This window comes from Thalia democratica, chromosome 5 (genome assembly GCF_965202585.1).
Source record: "Thalia democratica chromosome 5, ktThaDemo2.hap1.1, whole genome shotgun sequence".
NCBI lineage: Eukaryota > Metazoa > Chordata > Thaliacea > Salpida > Salpidae > Thalia > Thalia democratica.
In genome coordinates this window covers 50,354,508-50,378,238 of record NC_139169.1, presented here as the reverse complement: position 1 = coordinate 50,378,238, position 23,731 = coordinate 50,354,508, and the positions used below count along the sequence as shown (strand labels likewise).

Genomic DNA, 23,731 nt, shown 5'->3' with positions numbered 1-23,731 from the left:
AGTTTAATTTTATTCTATTCTAACTTTAAGATTAAAATGGGTTTCTGGTTTCTTAACGTACATGTTATTATTTATTAAATTTTTATAAGTAATCGATTTTATTTAAACCTATTATTGTACTAAAATGTTTCTCCTGTTCTGTTTTAAATTGGAGTAATTCAGCAATTATATTATAAGTTAAAAAAGTTGTAATTTAAAAAATAAGTTTCCCAGTTATCTTTTAAATAACTAAAATAGTAATAATAGTAGTAGTACTAATAACAATTGTATATATATCAAAAAGTATTAAACCTAGCAGTGTGCAGCAAAGAGTTGTACTATCTAAAAAACTGCTTTTCAAAACAATAAATTTAGTAAGTGTTTGATTGTTAAAATATAAACATTAAAAGTATTAGCAATTGTTGTACATGTTCAACATCAACATAAGATTTACTGAATAATTTAAACTAAGTTTTGAAGTTTCACATTCAACTAAATTGGTAGGATAGCATTGTTTCTGTTTCAACATTAAAAATTTTTAATTGTAAGGCCATTTGTAATTGTGGCACTCTTATTTAAATGACGAGCATTTAATACTTCTTCACAAAAAAGTTTTTAATAAAGTCATCTAAATAACTAATAGATGTTTTACTTTTTTCACAAGTTTTATCGTTTTTTAGATTTAAATTAGTTTTCTGGATATTTCTATACTCTGGTATATAGCCTTCCGAGTTAAAAGAAAAATTAGCACTGGTGTAATAATTTATAATATGAGAACATAATAAAGCCAAGTATAATGTAAGTAAATTTAAGCAGTATATATTTTAAGTTAAAAGAAGTTTATGTTTAGATTAACTTTAATATTTTGAACTGTTTTAGTAACTAAAATTGTACACTACTGTATTTTAATTTTTTATTTTAACTTACTTTCTTTTGAAATTTAGTTGGAACGTGGTTTATTTTTTATAAGTTCGTTAAAGTTTTTAGGCAAAGACCCAATAAAATGACACACTGTTGCGTCAAATGTACACAGTGGGCCCGCAACTAAAAAAAAATTGAGTAAAATTTGTGGGTACAAAGCCAAAATTCTAGCGCATCAGTGCTTTAAACTAAACTGAAAAATTACATCTGTAACAAAAGTTATGTCAGTTGGCGCTAGGCGTTTCAAAGGGTTTTCGATTAGTTTAAGTTTAGATGTCATTAAAAAATGAAAATTATCGGTTAGATAAGAACTAATAAAAAACTACTTTAACATCAAAGTACTTTATTACTTTTTTTCAAAGATTCTTAAAGGTATTTTAAAAAATTGTAAAAAAAAATAATTTAAAAAAAACGTGTTTTTTCATTTATTTTTATCGACATTTACTTTAAAAATTAAAGGTATACTTTTAAAAATAACAGATTTCTGGCACGGGTGGCATATATGTATATATATAAATATATACTAAAAATCCTCAGATTTAGTAGATTAAAAAAACATAAACAAAACGTGTACCACTTATGAACAGTTTTTAAATGAGAAGCATTCTAGAAATAATTAGCCGACTGTTTTTCCGAATGCACCCTATAGAATCTATTTAAATAAATTTAATAAATAGTTTTAGTAAAAAGAACTGTTTATTATTGTTAAAGCTTTCTATTTAGCATCTACTAAACATCTTCAAGATGTTTTAAACGAAATTAATTAAAGTATACGTTTAATTTACTTTATTTTTACTTTTAAAACTAGGATATTTTTAATAAAAAAATCCATAATGAAAAAAACTTAATTAAAGCTACTACTTAAAGTCCAATTACTTTTATTCTATTACAACTCTTCAAATTTAGTATTGAAAGTTCAACAGATACTACCGTAAACTACATAAATATCAAATATTTGTAAAGATTTAAAGGGGTTATTTTTTTAATGAAAATTCACTACCTATTTCCAGTTAAACGCGATTCGGGCCCACTGCGATGTACATTTTTTAGTATGTTTGCTATTATTTTTGGTTGCTTTTAAAAATCACATAGTTAAAAACTCAAACAAAAAAAATTAATACAGTTAATTAGTAGTATTATTAAGTACTCTTATATCTTTTTTAACATTCTTCTTTTTAAAATACAGTTATCAAATGTGCACGGGGTTGATCAAGCATCATTAGCTAAAGTTTTATCACATCTACCAAAAAATCCATCTGAGAAAATACTAAGGGTTACAGCTGCGTTATTAAATAAGCGATATAACCCCTATATAGCAGTCAAAAAGGATTTAGGTTAGACCTAATTTTGTAACAGGTTTTTCAAAAGTATTTTGATTTTCCATATATAAGTTTTATTTCAAATTTTGAAAGTATAAAACGATAAAATAATTTACTACGTTAATTTTTAGTAATTTTGAAATTATATGGTTTTGTGGTGTCACTTACGTAGAAATATCAACTAATTAAAAAAAATTGTTGAATTTTTTTTCAAGTTTTTATAAACATTTTTAAAGCGTATCATCATAAAAAAGTGTGTGTGTGTGTTAACAAAAAAGCGTATAAAGTTTAAAACTAATAAGATCTAAGAAAATGGTATTTTACATTACAGTCGTACTATATAGTCAGAAATTGTAGAGTCCTCACACAGAAAAAGTATTTTAGACTTTTTTATTTTTGTATAATAGTATACTAGTAATTTTTTCAGCATTTTGCCCGATTGATACCATTAAGCATAACTTGCAAAATATTATCTCTATAGTTATTTTCAGTTTTACAGTAAAACAAAAGATTATTATATAAGTAATGTATTAAAAAAATTTAAATCAAATAATACTATTTAGCTTTTGAATTATTCAGAAAAAAAATTCTACAAACACTTTTCAATTTTTATTGTTTGTAATTAGACTTTGATAAAAAAATATGCAATAAGATGTTAAAGAATGTTACGAAAAAATTAATTATTATAGTTTATATGAATATACGTACAGCTTAAAATGAGACAATGTAAATTTATTTCAGATGTTAAACTATTAAAGAACATTGCTTAAAATTTACATAATGAAACTTATTAAAAAAAATAATGAAAATAGATTAAGAAAACTGACTAAATAGGTAAAATCATTTGAAAATAAATATTTAATTAAATTGTTAATTAAATATTTATTTAAAAAACATACAAAAACTACAATGACTTGTACAATCGTGAGTTGAGCATAAATTGTTGTTTATATAATTTTGGCTCTCTAGTTTTATTAACAGAGGTACAAAAATTCGCAAATGGTACGCATTTTGTCTTGTAGCCGAAACATTAAACATTTTGTCCTAAAAATGTTTCGAGCATTCTGTATCATTAAGTAAATGCTCAGCAGCGGAAGAAGATCTGTTTGTTGGGGTTACGATTCCATTTTACTCCTATAAAAATGTTTTACAATAAAACTTTAAATCTTTATTCTTCTCTAAAGTTCTAACTCGATGAGAAGTTAACGTTACGACATTTATAGGTGTTCTTTTGCGACGAACGTCTAACTTCATGCAAATGTCTGTTCCTACCGTTAATGAATTTTGAAATTGTTCGTACATCCTTTGGCATTCTTTTTGTTCAAACTCACAAAAAATAAGTTTTGCTTAGTGTTTAGTATTTCGTGCCTTTAAATCTTGTTCTGAAATTACGATCAAAAAGAAGTTGGATAACATCAAATTTTTTTTTGGTTTTCTGAGGCTTTCAATTTGATATATGTGATATAAAAATAATGAAAACATCGGCAAAAGTCTCCAGAGTCTAAGCCTGGACTTTCGTATACCATTAGACAAGCTGAATTAACATAAAGGTTTGATCATAACTTAATTTTAAGTATTGATAAAACTGTAATAACGACGACATCTAGTCTTACAAGCCAAAGCTTAATGACCGAAAATCTATCTAGTATACCTTCGCCTCTTTTTTGGAAGTGTCGCTAGCTTTCTTAAAAACAAAGTAAAAAATATAATTGAGTATATTTATGGTGCAGTTAAGCTAAGAATAGCACATCTCACCAAAAAACCTCTAAGTGGAATCTGCAAGGACGTTACTCTTTTCCAAAAAAAACACAACAATATTTTTTTATGATAGTGATTATGTCAAAAGAACCATCACATCAATTTCATACCCGAAGAGACAAATATGTTACTAAGTTGTTAAGAAATTAGTTACTAAATGGAAGTGAAAAACCGAGAAACAGTCTTTCTTTTATTACTCAGCATCTACTAAACAACCCAGAAATTGCAAAAAGTTATGAGGACAAAAAGTTCTATATTTTGGCTACAGGATAAATGCATCTCTGTACAAATAAGCTTTAAGGCAAAAATAATGTAAACAAAAATTCGTGTACAACTCACGACTGTATAAGTTACTGAAGTTGTGGATGCTGTTTTTAGTTTGTTACTAAATTATATTTTTGTTCAAACAATTTCTGTCTGTTCTGTTAGGGTAGGTGTAAAATTTCCACGAGCGGACAAAATTGCACGAGAGGACTAAATTGCACATAGATATTTTTGCACGAAGACACTTTTACACGAAGAAACTTTTACACGAAGACACTTTTACACGAAGACTTTTTTGCACGAGCAAACAATTTTTTCACTTAAAAATTTTTGCAAGGATTAAATTTTTATTTATTTTAATTTTTTAGTATTTTTATAAATTTAAATTTTTTTAAGAATTTGTCTATTATTTTTTTACTATCACTGTTACCCCTAACCCTTACCCTCGGTTGGTAACTTATTTTTTTATTTATTAATTTACTTTTTCTTTTATTATTATTGTTATTTTTATTTAACTGTCACTGTTACCCCTAACCGTTGATTATTTTTTATTAATCTATTTAAACTTTTTTAATTTTACATTTTTTTTATAAATAGTTTTTATTAGTTATTTTCTTATTTTTACTATCACTGTTACCCCTAATCCTAATCCTTGGTCAGTAACTTTTTTTTTTCTTTTTATTTTTTTATTAATCTATCTTTTAATTTTTATTCTGTCTTTTATTAATTTTTTTAAATTTTTTTACTCTCGTGCAGAAATGATCATCCGTGCAAAATTGTAATTCGTGTAAAATTGACCCTTAGTGCAAAATTGTCTTCGTGCAAAGTTGACCCTTCGTGCAAATTTGACCCGTTTCCGTTCTGTTAACATATTTTCAATTTTTAGTTTGATAAAAAAGCTAAATTTTGTCAATTTTAGCCAATTTTTTTCAAAATTTTTATATCTAAGTAAACTTACATTATCTCATTCTAAACTGTAAAAAATTTTCATACTAAACTAAAAATTTAGCGTAAAGTAACTTTTCAAAATATCATTACAGTTAAGAATTACAATTTAGTTAAAAACAATGATAATTAAAAATAATTTATCGAATTTTTTTTATCTACTGCTTCTTTGTGAATAAGTATAATACAAAATAGTAAAATATTAAATTAACTATCTGTATAAAAATTAAATAACACCAAATTATACAGTAATCTTCCTTTATTGTTACAACATATGTTTCTGTGTGTTAACTAATCAACACACTTCAACTGGGTTCTGTAAAAAAAATAATTACTGTAGTATGAGAATAGAAGCATAGAATAAAGTAGGTACATACATGTGTAAGCATTGCGCCTGCTTTACACTGCTTCCGAGAGAAGAGAGGAATCTTTTTTCTACGCAAACCAAATTGCACAAAACCAAACGTCGCAGTAAGGGCGTGGGCATTCTTAATTACACACTCAGCGAAGACGTTTGATTTGGGCATTCTTATTTACACACTCAGCGAAGACGTTTGACTTAGACATTTCGCATAAGATCTCACAGAAGGCTTTGAGTAAACACGTTCAGCGAAGAGGCATTTTCCACTAAGCCATTCCGCTTAGACGTGCGATTCAGGGATTCAGTTTCAACACGAGACGACTACCGGCGTTAGAAACCACCCCTAGACGACTGCTATCAGATTCATCCTAGACTGATTTGGTTCTTTTAAAACCAAATCACGATTAAAATCTAGTGAGATATTATCCACCAAAACCTCTGGGCTCTGACCTGCACGTGTGTGAGTGTCTCTTTTTTATATCGTATTAATTTTTAAAATTGTAAAATAAATTTAGTTTGCTAATTCTCTATTTAGTAATAGTAAGATATAATTAAGTAAATATAAACTTCTAAAGTTAGAGCATAGGAAGTTAACGTTTAATTACAAAAATAACTTTTGTTTTAATTAAGTAGTTACTAAAATCAATTGACCACCATAAGTGGTCAATATAATACTACACGAGCCTCGATTAACCATACCTTGTTTCCAGTTCGCATTACTGAGGTCAGACTCGGTTAATTGCGGTGAAATCTTAACAGTTCGCATTACTGAGCTCTAACTCGGTTTATTGCGGTAAATTCTTACCTGTTTGCATTACTGAGTTCTAACTCGGTTAATTGCCATTGATTTCATTACGAGAACTCTACGTTTGGTTAATACCTCGACGTATGAGTTCCAATAATAGGAAACTCAAAACCTTTTCGACAACCAGCATCTCTGGTATGGTCAAGAAGCACACGAAGCGTGCACACTCGGCCGATAAGGCTTCAAGTTATAATAGACAAGCTCAACAAAGTAACTCCGAGCTGTTAGCAGATTCTCACATAACCACAACCAAACCTTCAACTGTAGAAACTGTACCTACAAATGAAGAAACATACAAAGTAGAAGAGAATATAACAGCAGAGGGTTATACATGTTTTCATTAAAATTAAACTAAAATAAAGTAATTGACTACAAATTTTTACAGGTTAATGGTTAATGGTAGGTAAAATACTTAATATTAAATCCGACTGTTATAAAACTATATAACATTGAAATTATTAAGTATAATTAAGTAAAGTAAACTAAAATACACAACAAAACAACAAATCATAATTTAAACAAACCACTTACATAAATGGAAAGAAATGAAGTGTGTTGATTAGTTAAAACACACAGAAACATATAATGGTACAATAAAGGAAGATTACTGTATAAATTGTTTTAATTTGTATTCCAGTGAACTTGTTTCACTAGGATCTTTTGTTAGCAAACGATAAAATATATATTTCGAACAGTTGTATAAAAATTATGTTTTTCTTTATATGCATTAAAAGTTTTAAGTTGAACCATTTATAGCTTTACTGTAAATTAGTTCTGTCTTAAAAAATGCATAAATTTGATTTTCTAATTTGTTTAAATTATTTTTTTTTATATCTAATGCGGTTCGCAGCAAAATTAAAAACTAATTCAGTTAAGGATGGAAGTTCATCACCTGTCGGTCGGCAGAACTCTTTAATTTCAGTCAATGAAAACTTGTTTAGTTTCACAGGTATGTAAAAAAAGCAAACAGGTAAAGAATTTTTACAATCTAATATATTAGGTAAAGCTTTTTTATAACATATACGCCCTTTAATTACATTTAAAATACTTTGAAAATGTTAAAAGCTGAATTAATTTGTGCTAAAATAGTCTTCGAGCTTTAATATACTTTATGCAAAATACTTTCTATAAACTTTAGATTTAGATCACTTAAAAAAACTTCACTTCTAAAAACAATTTTACCTTAAATATTTACTAAATAAACTTAAATATAATTATAAATTAATAATATGCATTGGTCAAAAAACAAGATGATAAGCTGTTGCGTAATATTTTGTAGTTAGTTTAATACAAATTAGTTGTAATAAAACACCAATTTTGAAATAGTTTTAACAAACTAAACTACTGTTTAAGTTGTATTAGTATTTACTTCAGCTTGTTTATTTACTTACTTTTAAAATTTTTATTAAAAGTTTAATTACATTATCTAATATATAAAGTTTACTTAAAAACATTAATTAGCGATTGTTAAAGTTTGAATTCTTATTTTTAACAAAAGTTAAACCTTCTAGATGTCACCAAAAAGAACACTTTTTGCTCTTATTTTTATAAATACTGCACTATAAAAATATTATAGTCTTTCGCACTTGTCATTGTTTGAAATTGAAAAAAAAGGGAAACTTAAACAATTTTATAAAATACAAAACACGAATTTCAGAAAAGTCAACCAATAATGTATCAGAAGATCTGCAAATTGAAAAAGTTCTTGTGTTTTCGTTAAGTCCTCCCAGTGGAGTGGAAGCCTCAACGAGATTAGGAATGCTATCAGATGTTGAAGTATACTTTTTTATTATGTTACAAGATAACGAATGGTTTCATTCATATTATTATTAAAATATAAATTCCGTTTTAATTTATTTGGAATTAGTAAACATTTTTTTTTATTAGAAAAATATCAAGTTTTTGTTTTAGGATTTAAATTTTGTATTATATTTATGATATTTTAACTTTAATTGTCAAAAACTTTCTTTTGTGTCTTTCTTTCGATATTGAGAGTTAGCGGAAAAAGTTACTTTTAAAACGAGTTGTTTAAGTTTATAATATCTATTTATTTAAAATTATTTGAAAAAATTTAAATCAGTATTTCAAACTTTTTAGAATTTTAATGAAGTTAAATTTTTTGTACCATTATATCTCGACTTTTAAATCTAAAGGTGCTTCGCCTGCACAACAACCGGTCATCAGAAAATGGGGACATACAAGAAAATTCTGAAGATTTTGTGGCGGTTATTAAAAAAGAGCCACATTTCCCTATGTTTGATGGTATTTTGTTATGCACTTTTTATGAATACATTACCAATAAAAAACTTTTATTTAAATTTTCTTTTAAATACAAGGTTTATATATAATTCTCAAATCGGTCCAGAACACGGTCAATTTTTTTTACTTGTGAATTTTTTCCTGTATTAATTACAAAAATCAAACGATCGTTTATCAAAACTACTAATTAATTGCATACTTTAGTTCAAATCGATTTCGGACCACAGTCCTTCTTCAGTGAACTTTAAAATAACAGAACTAAAACACTATCATGCAACTAAGTAAATAAAAGTGAAAAAATATATTATGACGGGTGCACGACTACTCAAGTTCGGACAATTCAAATTCCGACAGTTCAATTTGTACTTAGTTTACTACGTCATACTATATTTTTTTACTTTTATTTACTTGTTGCATGAATGTGTTTTAGTTCTCTTAGTTTAAAGTTCACTGAAAATGGACTGATGTCCGAAATCGATTTGAACTAAAGTATGCAATAAACTTCTATATTTTTTAAACCATCGTTTGATTTTTTGTAAGTTTTAAATACGGAAAAAAATTAAAAATTATTAGAATGCGGTGAGAATAACAAAACTATATATACTAGTATCTGGTGCCTATTTTCGTGTACCAAAAGCTCATTAATCTTGGAATATCATAGAATTAAAAAATAAAGGAAAATGGTATCATAAACTTTTTTGGAAATATCTTCGAGTATCCTGGATTTTTGAACAAAAAAATAGTATATTAAAGTTCTTGATTACTGGCTTAAAAAATAGTGATATATATGAGACAATTATTTTTTTTAAAGTTATAAATATTGAAATATATTATTAAGTAAGGCGGTAGAAAAAGTCTTAAGTTATTTTTTAAATTTTGTCTTATCTAAGGATATTCGTATGAACTACCAGGTACTTTTTACGGGAATCTGTCAAATGAGCACGGATGTCACTTTTACACTTTTACTTTTCTTGAACAGATAGTTTTAGTGAAACTAAAATATAAATAAGTAAAATTTAAACAAAAAATATAATATAGTTTGTTTTAAACTGATTTATAATTATAACAGCTAAGTAAAAATCAATTATAAACTGAGTTAAAACTAATTCAAATATAAATAAATTAAAATTCAATTATTAAAAAATTTTAGCTATATATTTAACTAAAATAAATATTCACACACGAATCGGGGAACAATTCATTTATAAAAGTTATTTTCATATCAGTTTTTCTGCGTTCGTTTTGATGTTAATTATTTGTCTAATATCTAGTCCAAATATCTATAATGTGTTAAGTGTAAGGACAATATATTTTCACAAGAAACCATAGTTTAATTTTTACTTATAAAAATATTTTACTGCTGTCATCAAAACTTAAATATTTAAAGTATAATTAATTAAAAATATATAAGCTCTTATTTTTGTTTAAAGCTTATATAATCTATTTGAATATTAATTGAAAATGTTTGTTTTTTAATAAACGAAAGATATCTTCTAAGTGTGTGTATAAGACTGAGACTGAATTTTTTGATGGTTCTAACCATTTTTTATTTTTGTTAAGTCTGAATATCAATCCTGTCCGGTCTTTAAAATCAAAAGAGGCAGACTGCCTTCATCCCATTTTAATTACTTTTTCATAAACTTAAATAAAATACTTGTTTCATTGAAAAAGTATTCTATTATATTAAACAACAACAAAATAGTATTATAAAAACTATATCTATAATTCAAGCTTGCACGTAAAACCGTTTATAGATTAAGGTTTTTCGGTTGTGACTGAATGATGATCCCTAATCAGGACGAACCCGCTTTCAGTCTATCCAAGGCTCGTCGTCTGATTATCTAATTATATAAATTTATTGTTAAACTTTTATTGCGTTACACCGTTTCCTTGCAGAGCAGTTCATCAGACGCTAAAAAAAGTTGAAAACAAAAGTATACAGGGCGATGAATTGGAAAATAAAAATACACACATAAACGAAAATAAAATTTACATTTAAAATATGAGTTTAAATTAATATGTAGTTTACAAAAGTTAAATTTTAAAGTTAAATTAATTTAAAATGAAATATAGGTAAGTTTAGTTTAAATAATTTATTAACTATAGATTTTATATATTTTGATAATTTATTTACGAAGCATTTAATATATTAGGCTTTGGAAAAAATGTAAATACTAAGATTAAATAGGGATTTTTAGAAAACAGAAATGGTCTTTTTACGGTAATGTTGTAACTTTAAAACAAAATCTTTACACAATACAAACATAAATACAATGTAACAATCAAATTAAATAGAATAAAATAAACTAAGTTAATGCGATAAAAAATAAACTAAAATTATTCCTTAGGGTAATGAGGGCATTGCGTGACTAGTTCATTTCTCTTGTTAAGGATTTTTCTTTGGTTAGCATTTGCTATAAACCGTTTTCAAGGTTACATAGTGAGCACATGAAGTTTGGTTTGAATCTGCTTTTTGTCTGTCTGAGAATTTTCCATTCAATAGTGAATTTTTCGCCTTTTTCATATAATTTCCACAAGTAGTTGGCGAATTGGGTACAGTTGGCGGGCTTCTTCTTGTTGGATTTTAGAAATGATACTTTATGCTCGTACAATCTATTTTTGAATGCTCTTCGGGTGGATCCAATATATGACATTCTCTCATTTTTCTCAGATGAGACGATTGCTTCGTAGATTACATTTTCTAATTTACATTTATTCATTACTGGGCATTGCACTCTGTTTCTGCAGTTGCATAGCTTCGGTTCTATTGGTGGTTTTTCTTGCAGGTTCTTATTATGTCCACTAATTAATGCTTTTATGTTTGGGGAACAACAGTATGATATCTTGGTGGAACTTCTATTGAAGATTTTGTGTAGTTCTGTTGATTCTGGGAAGTGCTTGTCAAGCAGTTTTAAAAAGAGGTTTCCGAATTTTGTTTTCACTGATTCGCAGAAAGGTGGGTTGTAAAATATACATTTTCTTTTTCTGTTTTTTGCTTTGTTGTTATCAATTGTTGGATTATACTCGAGCTTATGATGGAAGTTGCTTTTGCTTAAAGCGTTTTGGTAGATTTGTTTCGCGTTAACAAATGATACTTTGCTTTTTGTTAGTTTTGAAATTCTATTTTCGATCATTTTTGGGATATTTTTCTTAATTGTTCTAGGATGGTTAGAATTTTTGTCAAAATAAATTTATTATGTATATTATCTAATTGGTATGATCAATCCTGTTGTTAAACTTGAGCTTGTCTCACGGCATACGAAAGTCCAGTCTTCTGCTCTGTAGACTTTCGCCAATGTTAGTGTTGATTTTTTTTAAAAACTAAATCTACTTTTATCTAAAGATAGAAAATTCTACAGACTCCTGTAGAATAAATATTTAAAGCAGCATTACATTATCTATTAAGTAACTTTAAACATTTGAAGCAATGTTTTCATTAGCTCGTTAATTTCGAACCAAAAAAGTACAAGAAAAGTTTTACTAAAAAGTCAGAAATTTGAATCAGAAATTCGAGATAAGGTTTTTAAACTATTTTTGGTAATTTGTTATTTAAATTTGTCATTAACGTTATTGATTCCTTAAGTTTTGATATTTTACAATAAGTTACACAAGACACACAATTTTAAAAACAATAAATTCTCTAATTCTATATTCAATAAATAGTCGAGCAATTCTCATCAGTAGCGTACAAAGCTAACAAGTAATAGGATTTACAAACTTTTATAGTAACCAAGTAATCATAAAGTAACCAAGAGATTAATAAAAGACAAAAGCAATTAGTAACAGTTAAAATCAAATAAGTTTACTTACGTTATAATTGATCTACAGTAAAACAATCCTTATAAAGTATTACGAAAATAAAGAAACAAAACAGTATAGTCAAAATCTTTTTGCTTACGTAAAGCAGGTTTCCTTAACAAAATACAAACGGCTTCCAATTTAATCAAATCGAAAACATTACTACAAGTTTTTATAATTTTAAATATATTTATTTTATAACTGTTTAAGTAACAAATTGCATATTTTGTTGTTTTCAAATGACCGCCAGGGGGCGTTATACGATTGTTTATCAAATCATCACACAATAAAACTTTAACAATTTTGTTATTGCGCTCAGTTCAGCCATAAGACCGTGCAAAAGGCACACAAAATTTAAGACCTTATGACATAATTGAATTTAAGAACTTTTTTATGATTTTCGTTTTATAAGATCTTTATACTTATTTGTACTGTTGTATTGTTTTGTGCTCAGTTTAGCCGTCGTTGTGCATGAAGCACGACATATATTAAGACTCTGTATAATTAGTAGTATTATTAGTAAGACCTATTTTTGTATTAAAGATTTTCACATTCAGACACTTTAATGTACATTATTAAGAACATTTTATTTTGTAGAATTTGGTGTTTACTTGTTGTGTTTATATACGCAGTTATATTCTACTGATATATTAGCTGCTTTATCACTTCTAACTTCTAGTTTTCACATTAAAATCACTTTTCAATAAACTCACTTCATTAAACAAGTTATTTATTTTAAGTTTATTACATACTTATTTATTACTAATTTAAACCTAATGAGTAAGGTAAATTCAGTAAAAGCCTTAAGAGCTAAACGCTCAAAGCGTTTAGCACAAAAAAGGGGACTTCCCCCAATTAAAAGTAGTTCCTACCACAGGCCTAGGACTACATTTGCACAAGTTGGATTGTTAACTAAATGTTCTGCAATAGATGAACGTTTAGATGCGTTTAAAACCTTGACCGGTATATCATCTTTCTTATCTGAAAAGCAAAAATTCTCAACACTTTTTGGTACATGCTCTTTTATTCTTTTCCTTAGATGTCTTGTTGTTAATCCAATATAACTTGCTGTATAACAACAGCTGTATTGGTAGATTACCATAATTTTATTTAAGTTTGAAACTGGATCCTTACCACCTGGTGTTAATAGTGGCTTAGAGGTGAAAACAACTCTAGGGTTTGCTGCATATTAAGTATTTTTTATTAATTGTCTAATTTTCTTTTCTAATATCTCTGAGCTTTTATTAATGAATGAAACTTTTAAAGTAACTACACATTTTTCTGGTCCTATTGTCTTTATTCTATCCAAAATTTTCAAATGTAAATGACTTGTTTTGTTAACTAACTCTTGTGGGTAACCGTTTTTTTTTAACAGTAACTTGATCTGTTTGATTATACTTAGTAGCAACTCTGGAGAACAAATTTTGTGTGTACGATGACACAAAGTTCTAATTAGATTTACTTCCCTTTTTTAAAGTACAATTTGATGGAAAAATTATTTAAAATCCTGTAAAAGTTTTCTTTCTGTACACCGAAGTTAAAAATCTATTTTCTTTTTGTTTAACTTATACGTCCTAAAGTGCAAGTTCATCATTGTTTTCTTTTTCTATTGTGAAACATATAGAATCATGAGCATTGTTAAAAATATTAAAACAAATCATCCATAACTTTCTTGCTTCTAACTAAAACAAAACAATCATCAACATACCTTAGATACAATAAAATATTTTGAAAGCAGGAACAACTTATAATTCAATAAAACCTATAAATATATTGGTTGTTGGTCCAATGTTGGACCAATGTTGGTCCCAAGGGGGATCCCATGGCTATACCGTCTTGTTGTGAATAAATTAAGGAATTAAAACTTATTTTAACGCCAGAAGTTGCAAGTTTCAAAAGTTTTTTAAAGTTCATTCTGCTAGCTGTAGGTTTACTTATCTTATACAATAGGGGTGGGCAACGTAAATAGTTGACGGGCCGGATCCAGAAAAATATAGTCCTCAGCGGGCCGGATTATTTCAAGTTAGTGATCTTTTGGATTCAGCTGGATCCTTTTTTAGATCCGGATCCCATTTTAAACATATTATCCGGATCCGGCTAAATACTAATTTTAGACAAAGATCTGGACCCGAATGGTTTTCAAAAAGGTTTGGATCCGGTTAGATGCTTATTGATCGGGTATTTCAGAATTTTGAATCAATACATTAATTACCAAGGTTCTTAAGTATGAAATTTTATGTTAAATTAAGTTAAGTATTTATAATTCTATGCATATTATAACTCTGGACCGAATAAATACTAGTTAGTCCTAAAAAATTATAATTTGATTACTAAAAGTTACTCGAGCCTAACATTTCCAGCTAAAACAAAAAAAAATGCTAACTATTCGAAATCAATTAATTTTGGAAATTCTTATCTGGAGTTTATAGTGATAATATTTTTTTCAAAAATTAACAAACAATACAATATTAAACTACTGTTATTTAATTTAATTAAGCTAAATAAGATTCATTACATTTTTTGCATGTATAAAAAAAACAAAATAAAAAATAATTCTGATGTAATAAACAGTAATACCATAAAAAGCAAAAAAAATAGACAATATACTTAAGGTTGATCATGTATTAGAGTTGTTTAAATCTAGTTGCATGAAAGTTTTGGAAAATCTGCAAATGCACTGAAATACCGATTAGGTTTAAAGATAGTTTATCCTCGTAATGTTTATGGTCGGAAATGTTTTTTTTTAAATGTATGAACTATCGAACAACACAACTAGTTCCGTGGTCATCTTTAGAAGTTGACAAACTTTGACTCGATAAATAATACATAAAATATATCTAAAAATCTTATAAAAGCAACAAAAATTATATGTTTGATATCAAATTTTTTTATTAACTTATTTAAAAAACAGTTAAGCCTAGATAACAAATTACTTTGGCTTGAAATTTTAACACTTTTACTCTCAAAATATCAAATAGTTATAATTAACTTACGAAATTTAACTAAATTCTGTACTTTAAAAACATTAATCAAACAGTGCACCTAAAATACTTTAATAAGAGTACTAACATAAAATAACAAAATATTTAAACAAAAATGAAATTAATATATATTTTTAGCATAACAAACATTTTAGTTTAGTAGACTTTTAGATTCAGATCGATTTCACTAGTGAAAATATTACAAGACAAAAAACTAAAACATAAAACTGTCACATCATACTTTAAATGTTAAGTTTAAAGAACTTAACAAGAATAATTACAATAAAAAGTAATCAATGAGACATTTTTGGATCATAAAAGTTTTTAACAAGTTGTTTAAAATCTGGAAGTTTATTTGAAGTAGATATTCTCAGTAATGACTTTAAATTGGTATCAGTAAGATTTGAACGCAGCTTACTTTTGTTTATATACATGGTTAAGAATGTTTGTTTGCAAAAATATGTAGACTCAAACAGAACAAATAACTTCATTGTCATCTTTTTTAAATTAACAGACTTTTACTTGTTAAGTAAGTTATAAAATCTGTCAATTTTTCAGTTTTGAACTTTTCTTTTTGTGTACTGCCACATTGAAGTTCAACAGTTCTAACAATATTACTATTTACATTTTCGATGTCAAACGTCGACATTGATGAAATAATGTCGAATTCTTCACTTAATTGTCAAAAGTCTGCAAAACGACGACTAAACTTATTATCAAGCAAAACTATTGTCATCAATTGGTCATCACTAAACTTAACCATATAATTAATCAAAAAGTCCTTAATGAAAAAACAATAGCAGAAAAAGTGCAAATGGTAGTCTAAACTTAAAAAATTTGACAAAAATTTAAATTTGAGCAGTTTGACTTAAAAAATTCGTCGATGTTTAAAAAGATATTTTTTTTACTTTTTTAAACATTTAAAAAACAACTTAATACTTATTTGTAAACCACAGCAATTTTTGACACGTCTATTTTTTATGAAAACATTATGGTAGGTAAGATCATCAAAGTTAGTTCAGCAAACAATTGTTTTTGGATAATTTGAGAAAGGATTACTTCAACTGACATGAAACAGAACCCACAAAATAATAAGCCATTTTAACAAACTTTTTTAGGGTCAAAGTCTTACAGTTTTGTTTAATGAAATAGTTCAAAAAAGGTTTTGTACAAGTTTTGTAATAACTAAATTGGCTGGCCGGATTTAATATAAACTTTGAAAATGCTTAGCGGGCCGGATCATCCACTTGCGGGCCGGATCAATGTTGTCCCCGGGCCGGATTCCATTTAAAATTAAAAAAGGTTTGGGGGCCGGTCATTTTCACTCTGCGGGCCGGATCCGGCCCGCGGGCCGTACGTTGCCCACCCCTATTATACAATGTATCAACGCAAATTTCAATAACCTCTTCCAACGGTACTTTAATAGAAATAACTTGGACATCAAATGACGCAATAAGCGTATTATTAGCTTCCATCTCTTTAATTTTGTTCACGAACGTAAAGGAATCCTTTAAAGAGTATTACGAAAATGTTTCAATACTAGTTCAAGACTCGAGTTCAAAAACTTTGCCAATTTATGCTGTGCTGATATTACCATAGTTAAAATGGGCCTCAAAGGAATGTTTTCTTTATGAATATTTGGTAACCCAAACAAACGTGGGGTAACTGATCCAACCGGTTAAATTAAATAAAGATTCACTTATTTCATTCTTGAATAATAAATTAATTAAAAATTAAAAGTTATTATGATTATATAACTCTTTAAAACTTTGTTGCAAAATTGCATTTTTTAAAATAAATTTTTACATTCAAGTAAAGTGCAACAGTATATCACCAGTATAGTTGTAGTAGTTTAAAATTATGTATTTCTTTATATTAGTTTCATGATTTCTGTATAAGACTTAAGTTGAAAAAGTAATAGTAATGTCCTAAATAAAGGTTCGAACATAAAGGAAGTAAGTGAAACTGACGATGCCAACAACACTCAATCTGATGTAACATCGTCAGTTGAGGATGTAACGAACGATGATAACAGCAGTAGTTTGGTTGGAGCAGGAAGTTCAAATCATCAAGAAGTTTGTAAACTTCAGTATAAAAAAATTATGTAAATGTACATAAAATAAATAAAAAATTATCAAGACTAGACGTAGACTACTTATGAGAAAATTAATTTGTTTTATAAATTGTGCCCATGTGGGTAAAAATAACTTATTTAAAACTTATCAATTTATATAAAAAATGTCGACAAATTCATTGCATTTTTATTAAGTAGAATATTTTTCATAACACACTTATCAACTACTGTTGTGTTTAAATTAAATTAAGCTTTTAAAAATAATATTAACAGTATAAAAGCTAGATAATGGATACGTCATAATGAGTTGATATAAAAAATGTTGAATAAACACTGTTTAGTTAAGAATTTCGTAAAAATTAAATACACAAGACTTTTAAGTATAAGTAAGTAAATAGATAACTTAAGATGGTAAAAGGATATTACAATAATGTGTATACATACAAGTTAAAAAACTATATAAACGTAATCAATAATAATAAAAAAGCTATGAAAACGTTTGAAGTAAAATATAATTATCAGAATTTAGTTAATGTGACTATTTAAAAGGAGTAGAGCTGTAGTATAAAAGAATTAAAGTTTCAGAACAATTAAACTAAAATAAACTTGCGAAATAAAAAAACAGTATTTAAAGTAAACTAAAAAAAATATTAAAACAAAATTAAAAAAAAATGTAACAGTTTGTACAAGTTAGTATTGTAATCTAACTTTTGTTTGCAAAGCTTAGGCTTATAGGTTTTTATATAAAAAGATTCTAAAACACTTTAATGATATATGTTACGTCCTTAGTTAAAATTGTAAATTTGTTGACATTATAATTTTTGGAGCATTCCGGGTAGTTAAGTAAGTGATCTCTAATTGCCGAAGGACTTTTGGTCGGTTTATTATTTCTATTGGCCATTTAGTTTCTGAGGGATTTTAAACGTGCTGGTCCCTTCTCAGATAGAATCATTGAGAAGTTCTTCCAATGTAGACACTGTCGCAACTTATTATTATTATTATTATTATTATTATTATTATTATTATTATTATTATTATTATTATTATTATTATTATTATTATTATTATTATTATTATTATTATTATTATTATTATTATTATTATTATTATTGTTGTTGTTGTTGTTGTTGTTGTTGTTGTTGTTGTTGTTGTTGTTGTTGTTGTTGTTGTTGTTGTTGTTGTTGTTGTTGTTGTTGTTGTTGTTGTTGTTGTTGTTGTTGTTGTTGTTGTTGTTGTTGTTGTTGTTGTTGTTTACGTTTATATAGTTAAGTAAAAGTGTATTTTGAATTTTTTTTACTTAATATTAAATGCAATGTATTTGTCGATATTTATTATTTAAATTTTGTACACCAAAAAAGTTATTATTTATTCAAGTTAATGATTTATCAAAGATGACTCATCAAAATTTATCAATATGAGTTAGTGTTTTTTGAAACTTGTTTGTACCTTGTTTTGGTCATTAATGCTTTAAAAGTCTTCTTTACTGAGACCAACTATAGGTAATATATTTTATTTTTGTATTAGTTTCTTTGAGTCTTTTAGTTTATGATTTGCTACCTTTTCAAATTTTCTTTCCACTATAAGGACAAAGTTTAAAGTATGATAAACGAATACATTATAACAGTGCTTTAATTTAAACATTGATTACGTAAAAATATTGTTTTTGTCTTTATGAAGTCATATGTCCTTGAAAGACAAAGCTTTTCTATTGTTAAGGTTTTGTTATACAAAAACTAAACAGTCTTTTTTATTCTAATTTATAATTTTATTAAGTCTTTATGAAATATTTTATATGTTATTTTGTCATATCAAATCAGTTTAGCAAAAAATTATAAGCATATACGTCAACCTAAATATCTGTAAGTACAATTATTAAAAACAATCTTTGTGCTCATAAAAAAACCATTAGCAATTTCATATATAAGGATTAAAATATAGGGATTACAAGAAATAATTTAAAACTTCAATTAAAAACTCTGTTTCAATTTTTGAATAGATTGGTTGTGGTACTAGTTTTAATTAAAAGTTTTAAAAATAAGTTGCTCATTAAAAAAATTAAAAAAAAAAAGGTTTTAAAGAAGTAACATGGTACTAGAAATTGTTACAATCTAAATTCTTATGAATATTTTAAGGGGTCTTATCCCAAAAATAACTTACATTTGAAGTAAAAGTACCAGAAGGTACAATTGATAAAGATTAAAATATTTGTAAAATGATATGTAATTTAGTAAGTTAAATTTTTTTTTGTTGCATCTCAAAAAATTACTTTATGTAAAAAAAATGTCGCTGGAGATTATAAATTATGATTGTATAAAAAGTTAAAAACGATAATTAACAATAACTTATAATTTGAAAAGTCAAAAATAATATTGTCAGAATTTTTATAATTCTTCATAATTTTAAATACTTTAAAGGACGAAGAAGAGGCTGGTGATTTAGAGTCTGTAAAAAGAAGTTCTAACGATGAAGCTTTAAAGGCACTTAGAAACAAAATACCAACATCAAGGTAAGTATTAGCATTATTATGATTATATATCTAAATTAAGCAAGTTTTTTATTCTATTTCAGTAAGTTTTTTATTGATGCTAATTTGTATATATCTGTATTTTTAACGTACTTTTTAAAATATTTCTAAACACGAAATTATTTACAATGGTATTTGAAAAGGTTAAAACAACTATTCGTATACATATGGTTGTTTTTTTAAATAGGGTTTTCTCATTATATAATGCAGTGGTCGGAAAACTTGCGGCCCATGAGCATGTTATCTTTGAAATGGGATGCGACTCATGATAGATAAAACCTGTGGCGCGGAAACATGCAATTGTGGCCTGTGATAGAAAACTTTAAAAACTTACATTAAAGTTTCTAGGATTCGAAATGAAGAACATAAAAAAGGTCTTAGGTAGATTTCAAGGAAAATTTGAAAGTTACACTAGACATTTTGGGTCTGTTATCAGTGGCGTCGCGTGGTCTTTTTGTTAGGGGGTGCTGCAGAATGACATTGTCAAATAAAAAATATACCCTAGTTTGAAACATTTAGATAAAAATCATAAAGGTAATATAAAGAAACAGGTTAATTTTTCAGAAAAAAAAGTTAACATATTTGTTTAAATAAATCTTAAATCAAAAAAAAAATATTTCTCATACCTTTATATACCGTCACCCTTTCTCGATAACTATAGCTACTCTTTTTAATAAATTTATAACCCTTGAAATTTTCTGTATTTGCACAATTATAAATTTACTAACATAAAATTAACACTTAACTAACTAATAATTAAAAACAACTTTCAAAAAAAAAAAGCTATTGTGCAAGTAATTTGATAAAAAATAATGAGGTTAACAAAATGTAGTTAAAAAACTACTTTTTTTTAAAACATCTAGAACTTTTTATATAAATATAAAAATAAAAGGTAAAGTTAATTCTGTCTTTTTTAACTTTCTCTAAAAATAAGTGATGCCATAAAAGAGAGTGTAAACTTAAATGTTATGAAAATATTAAAAAAACAGATGGTTTCTTGTTTTTAAAGACATAAATATGCAAATTGTACAAAAAATTAAAGCAAAGTACTATAAAACAGCAACATAAACAGTATAAAAACTTTTTTATATAGTTAATATTAAGAACTTTTTAATTTAGATTAAATGCATGAATCTTGTGACTTGAAATACAGCTTAATATAAGTTGAAGTATAGGATTTATCTATCATCTTATTTATTTTCTAAACATTTTTTTAATTTTTAAATATTTTTTTATTTTGTTGTGTAATATGATTTTTCTGAATACTTGAATTTATTTGCTTGAAAAGTGAAATTGGAGATAAATAATAAGTTTTCTATATTTTTGTTGATCATTTTGTACTTCACACATATAATGAATTTTTTGTGCTCTCCAATTTTAAGCAGCTGTATGTCAAAATTCAATTCCAAAGACCAGTTAAAAACCACTTACAGTTTAGTTTAAAGTGTACAAAAAACGACCAGTTTGTAAAAACTTATTTTATAAATGCTTTAAAATCAATTTAAATTTCAATTTAACCCATACAGTAATAATGAAGTAATACCAAAATTTTTTATAGTAAAAGTTTTAATTATTTTGATCAGATTTAAAAAATACTTGAAATAAAACTAAGGCAACAGCAGGTTCTTTATTTAAGGTGTTTAACAGCAAAAAAAAACTATTTCATTAAAATTCTATCTTTTCTTTCAATTGCTTGCAAAGGTTTTCAGCAAAATATATAAGGTTAAAAAAAGTTTTTAGGAATAGATTTTTTAATTTTAGATTATTTTTTTTAGTTTAAAAAAGTCGTTTTGTAACTTTTTTCACAAATTTTTTCATAATATTTTCAAATTATGTCAAGAAAATTTGTTTCAAATCAGGCTAGGAACACTTCCTGAACACTATTGAAGTTTCTAAGTTACTAACTTATTGAATAAAAGAAGAATTTTTTTTTTGATTAATTGTTTTGTTTTTCCCTCCACTAAAAGGCTCTTACTTTGACTGACCTTATCTAAACGATTAATTTGAATTTAAAAAATCACAAAATAACTTCAAAAAAATGTTTTATACCACCCGCCTTAACTAATAAAAGGTTGTGGATTTTACCTTGGCCTTAATTTTTTACATAAATTTTATTCTAGTAAGTGAATGGCAAACTTATTTATAATGACTATTTTTCATTTTTGAAATGTTTGTTTTTACATAGTTTGTATTATCAATACAGGGCAAATACATTCAAAACTTGCATGTAACTTTTTAGCTACATATTGCTTATTTCAGTAGTAAAAACTATCAAAAAACAAAGTTAATTAATTTTCATTAAAAATCCAGAAGTTGTATGTAAATAACATAGGTAGCCTTTATTTTCTCTAAATACTCTAAGGTATTCTCAAATAAAAAATTATTATGTGTGAAAAAGATAACCAATTTCTTTTAAACAATACTGAAATAATTGACAATAAAACACACAAAAATCTATTAAGTTTTGTAATTTTTTACAACAATGCCTTTTAAGAACTTGCTATAAATTTTGACTTTAATAGTTTTTTTTTGATATATGTTGACCACTGGGTTTTACTCTTGCAACATTCAACTCAGAGAGTAAATTTCACATACAGTATATTCAGTTTGATTACATTAGGTACATTTTTAAATTTTATGTTCAAAAACTAAATTTTTGATTCACATAGTGCTGCACTTAATGCAGCTCAAAAACTAAGCGTTTCAACAACTTTTTTTATGGAAAGTTAGTATTTGTTTAAAATGCAGCTGACACAGACTGAGCTTGCAGCTCCAATTTACCGAATGTTTTAAGATTTTTTGTAAAACTTTAAAAACAAACAAATCTATCAACTTAATTCATTGAAAAAAGGCAATAAATCTGAAATCAATTGATTTTTTTCCTTCTTTTTTTTTTGAATATGTGGACCAACAACTCCAGTGAGCTACCCCACGCAACGCCGCTGTCTGTCACGAAGAGTAGAAACTAAAACTGCGGCCCAAGAATATTTTAATTTTGAAATCTGGCCCATGATTAGAAAATGCCTGCCTAACCCTGATAAATGCAATATTAATTATTTAAATAGACGCAAGTAAAGTTTTAAATACTTACGAAGTTAAGAATATTTTTTGTAGTTTTTGCGTTCATTGGTTAAATCACAGAGTTTAGCTTTTGGATATTTGCAGTGTCTTTTACATCTATTGAATTTGAAATAATTTAGATGTGCTTTTTAAAATAAAACTAAGAGAAGTAACTTGGTTTCGTTTGTTTAATCGATATCAGGTCCTTCCTAACTTTATTATTTAAATCCATAAAAGGTACACATAAAAATAGTTTATTTTTATTCAAATACGATAGTAAACATCAATAAAACATAAGAAGTTATTTTATTAACTGACTGTGTGTAACCAATTTGGCGTTTAGTTAAGTTAATATTTTTAAATTTGTAAAACGTTTAGTAAAGTTTGATTTCTATCCATTAGTTAAGGAGAATATTTTCTATGTATATTTGGCATTATCTAAGTTTATAAAAAATGAATTAAATTGTTTCATATATATAATTTCAAAATAAAATTACACAATGAACATCTAAGAAAATAGAATGGTTATGCTATCATAGTTTTAGTAAATGAATGAACTGCAATATCTAATACAAGAAAAGCTACATTATAAGTGTTTTGTACTTAAAAAATGTTGTGACGTTGGTTAAAATTAAGGTAAGTATAGTTTTAATTACTAAATCTAGTTTTAATAATTGATTTAT

General features: G+C 26.3%; 1 protein-coding gene across 1 annotated transcript in view; it reads left to right on the top strand.

Annotated features, from left to right (window-relative positions):
- Positions 1-23,731, top strand: part of LOC145835418 (GTPase-activating protein and VPS9 domain-containing protein 1-like) — an 81,798-nt gene that overhangs the window by 21,973 nt on the left and 36,094 nt on the right. Inside the window, exons 12-17 of the mRNA XM_082942998.1 lie at positions 2,087-2,234; positions 7,224-7,301; positions 8,010-8,128; positions 8,506-8,614; positions 17,329-17,465; positions 19,879-19,970. Of these exons, the coding sequence (XP_082799124.1) occupies positions 2,087-2,234; positions 7,224-7,301; positions 8,010-8,128; positions 8,506-8,614; positions 17,329-17,465; positions 19,879-19,970 (683 nt within the window). The remainder of the gene's footprint in view (positions 1-2,086; positions 2,235-7,223; positions 7,302-8,009; positions 8,129-8,505; positions 8,615-17,328; positions 17,466-19,878; positions 19,971-23,731) is intronic.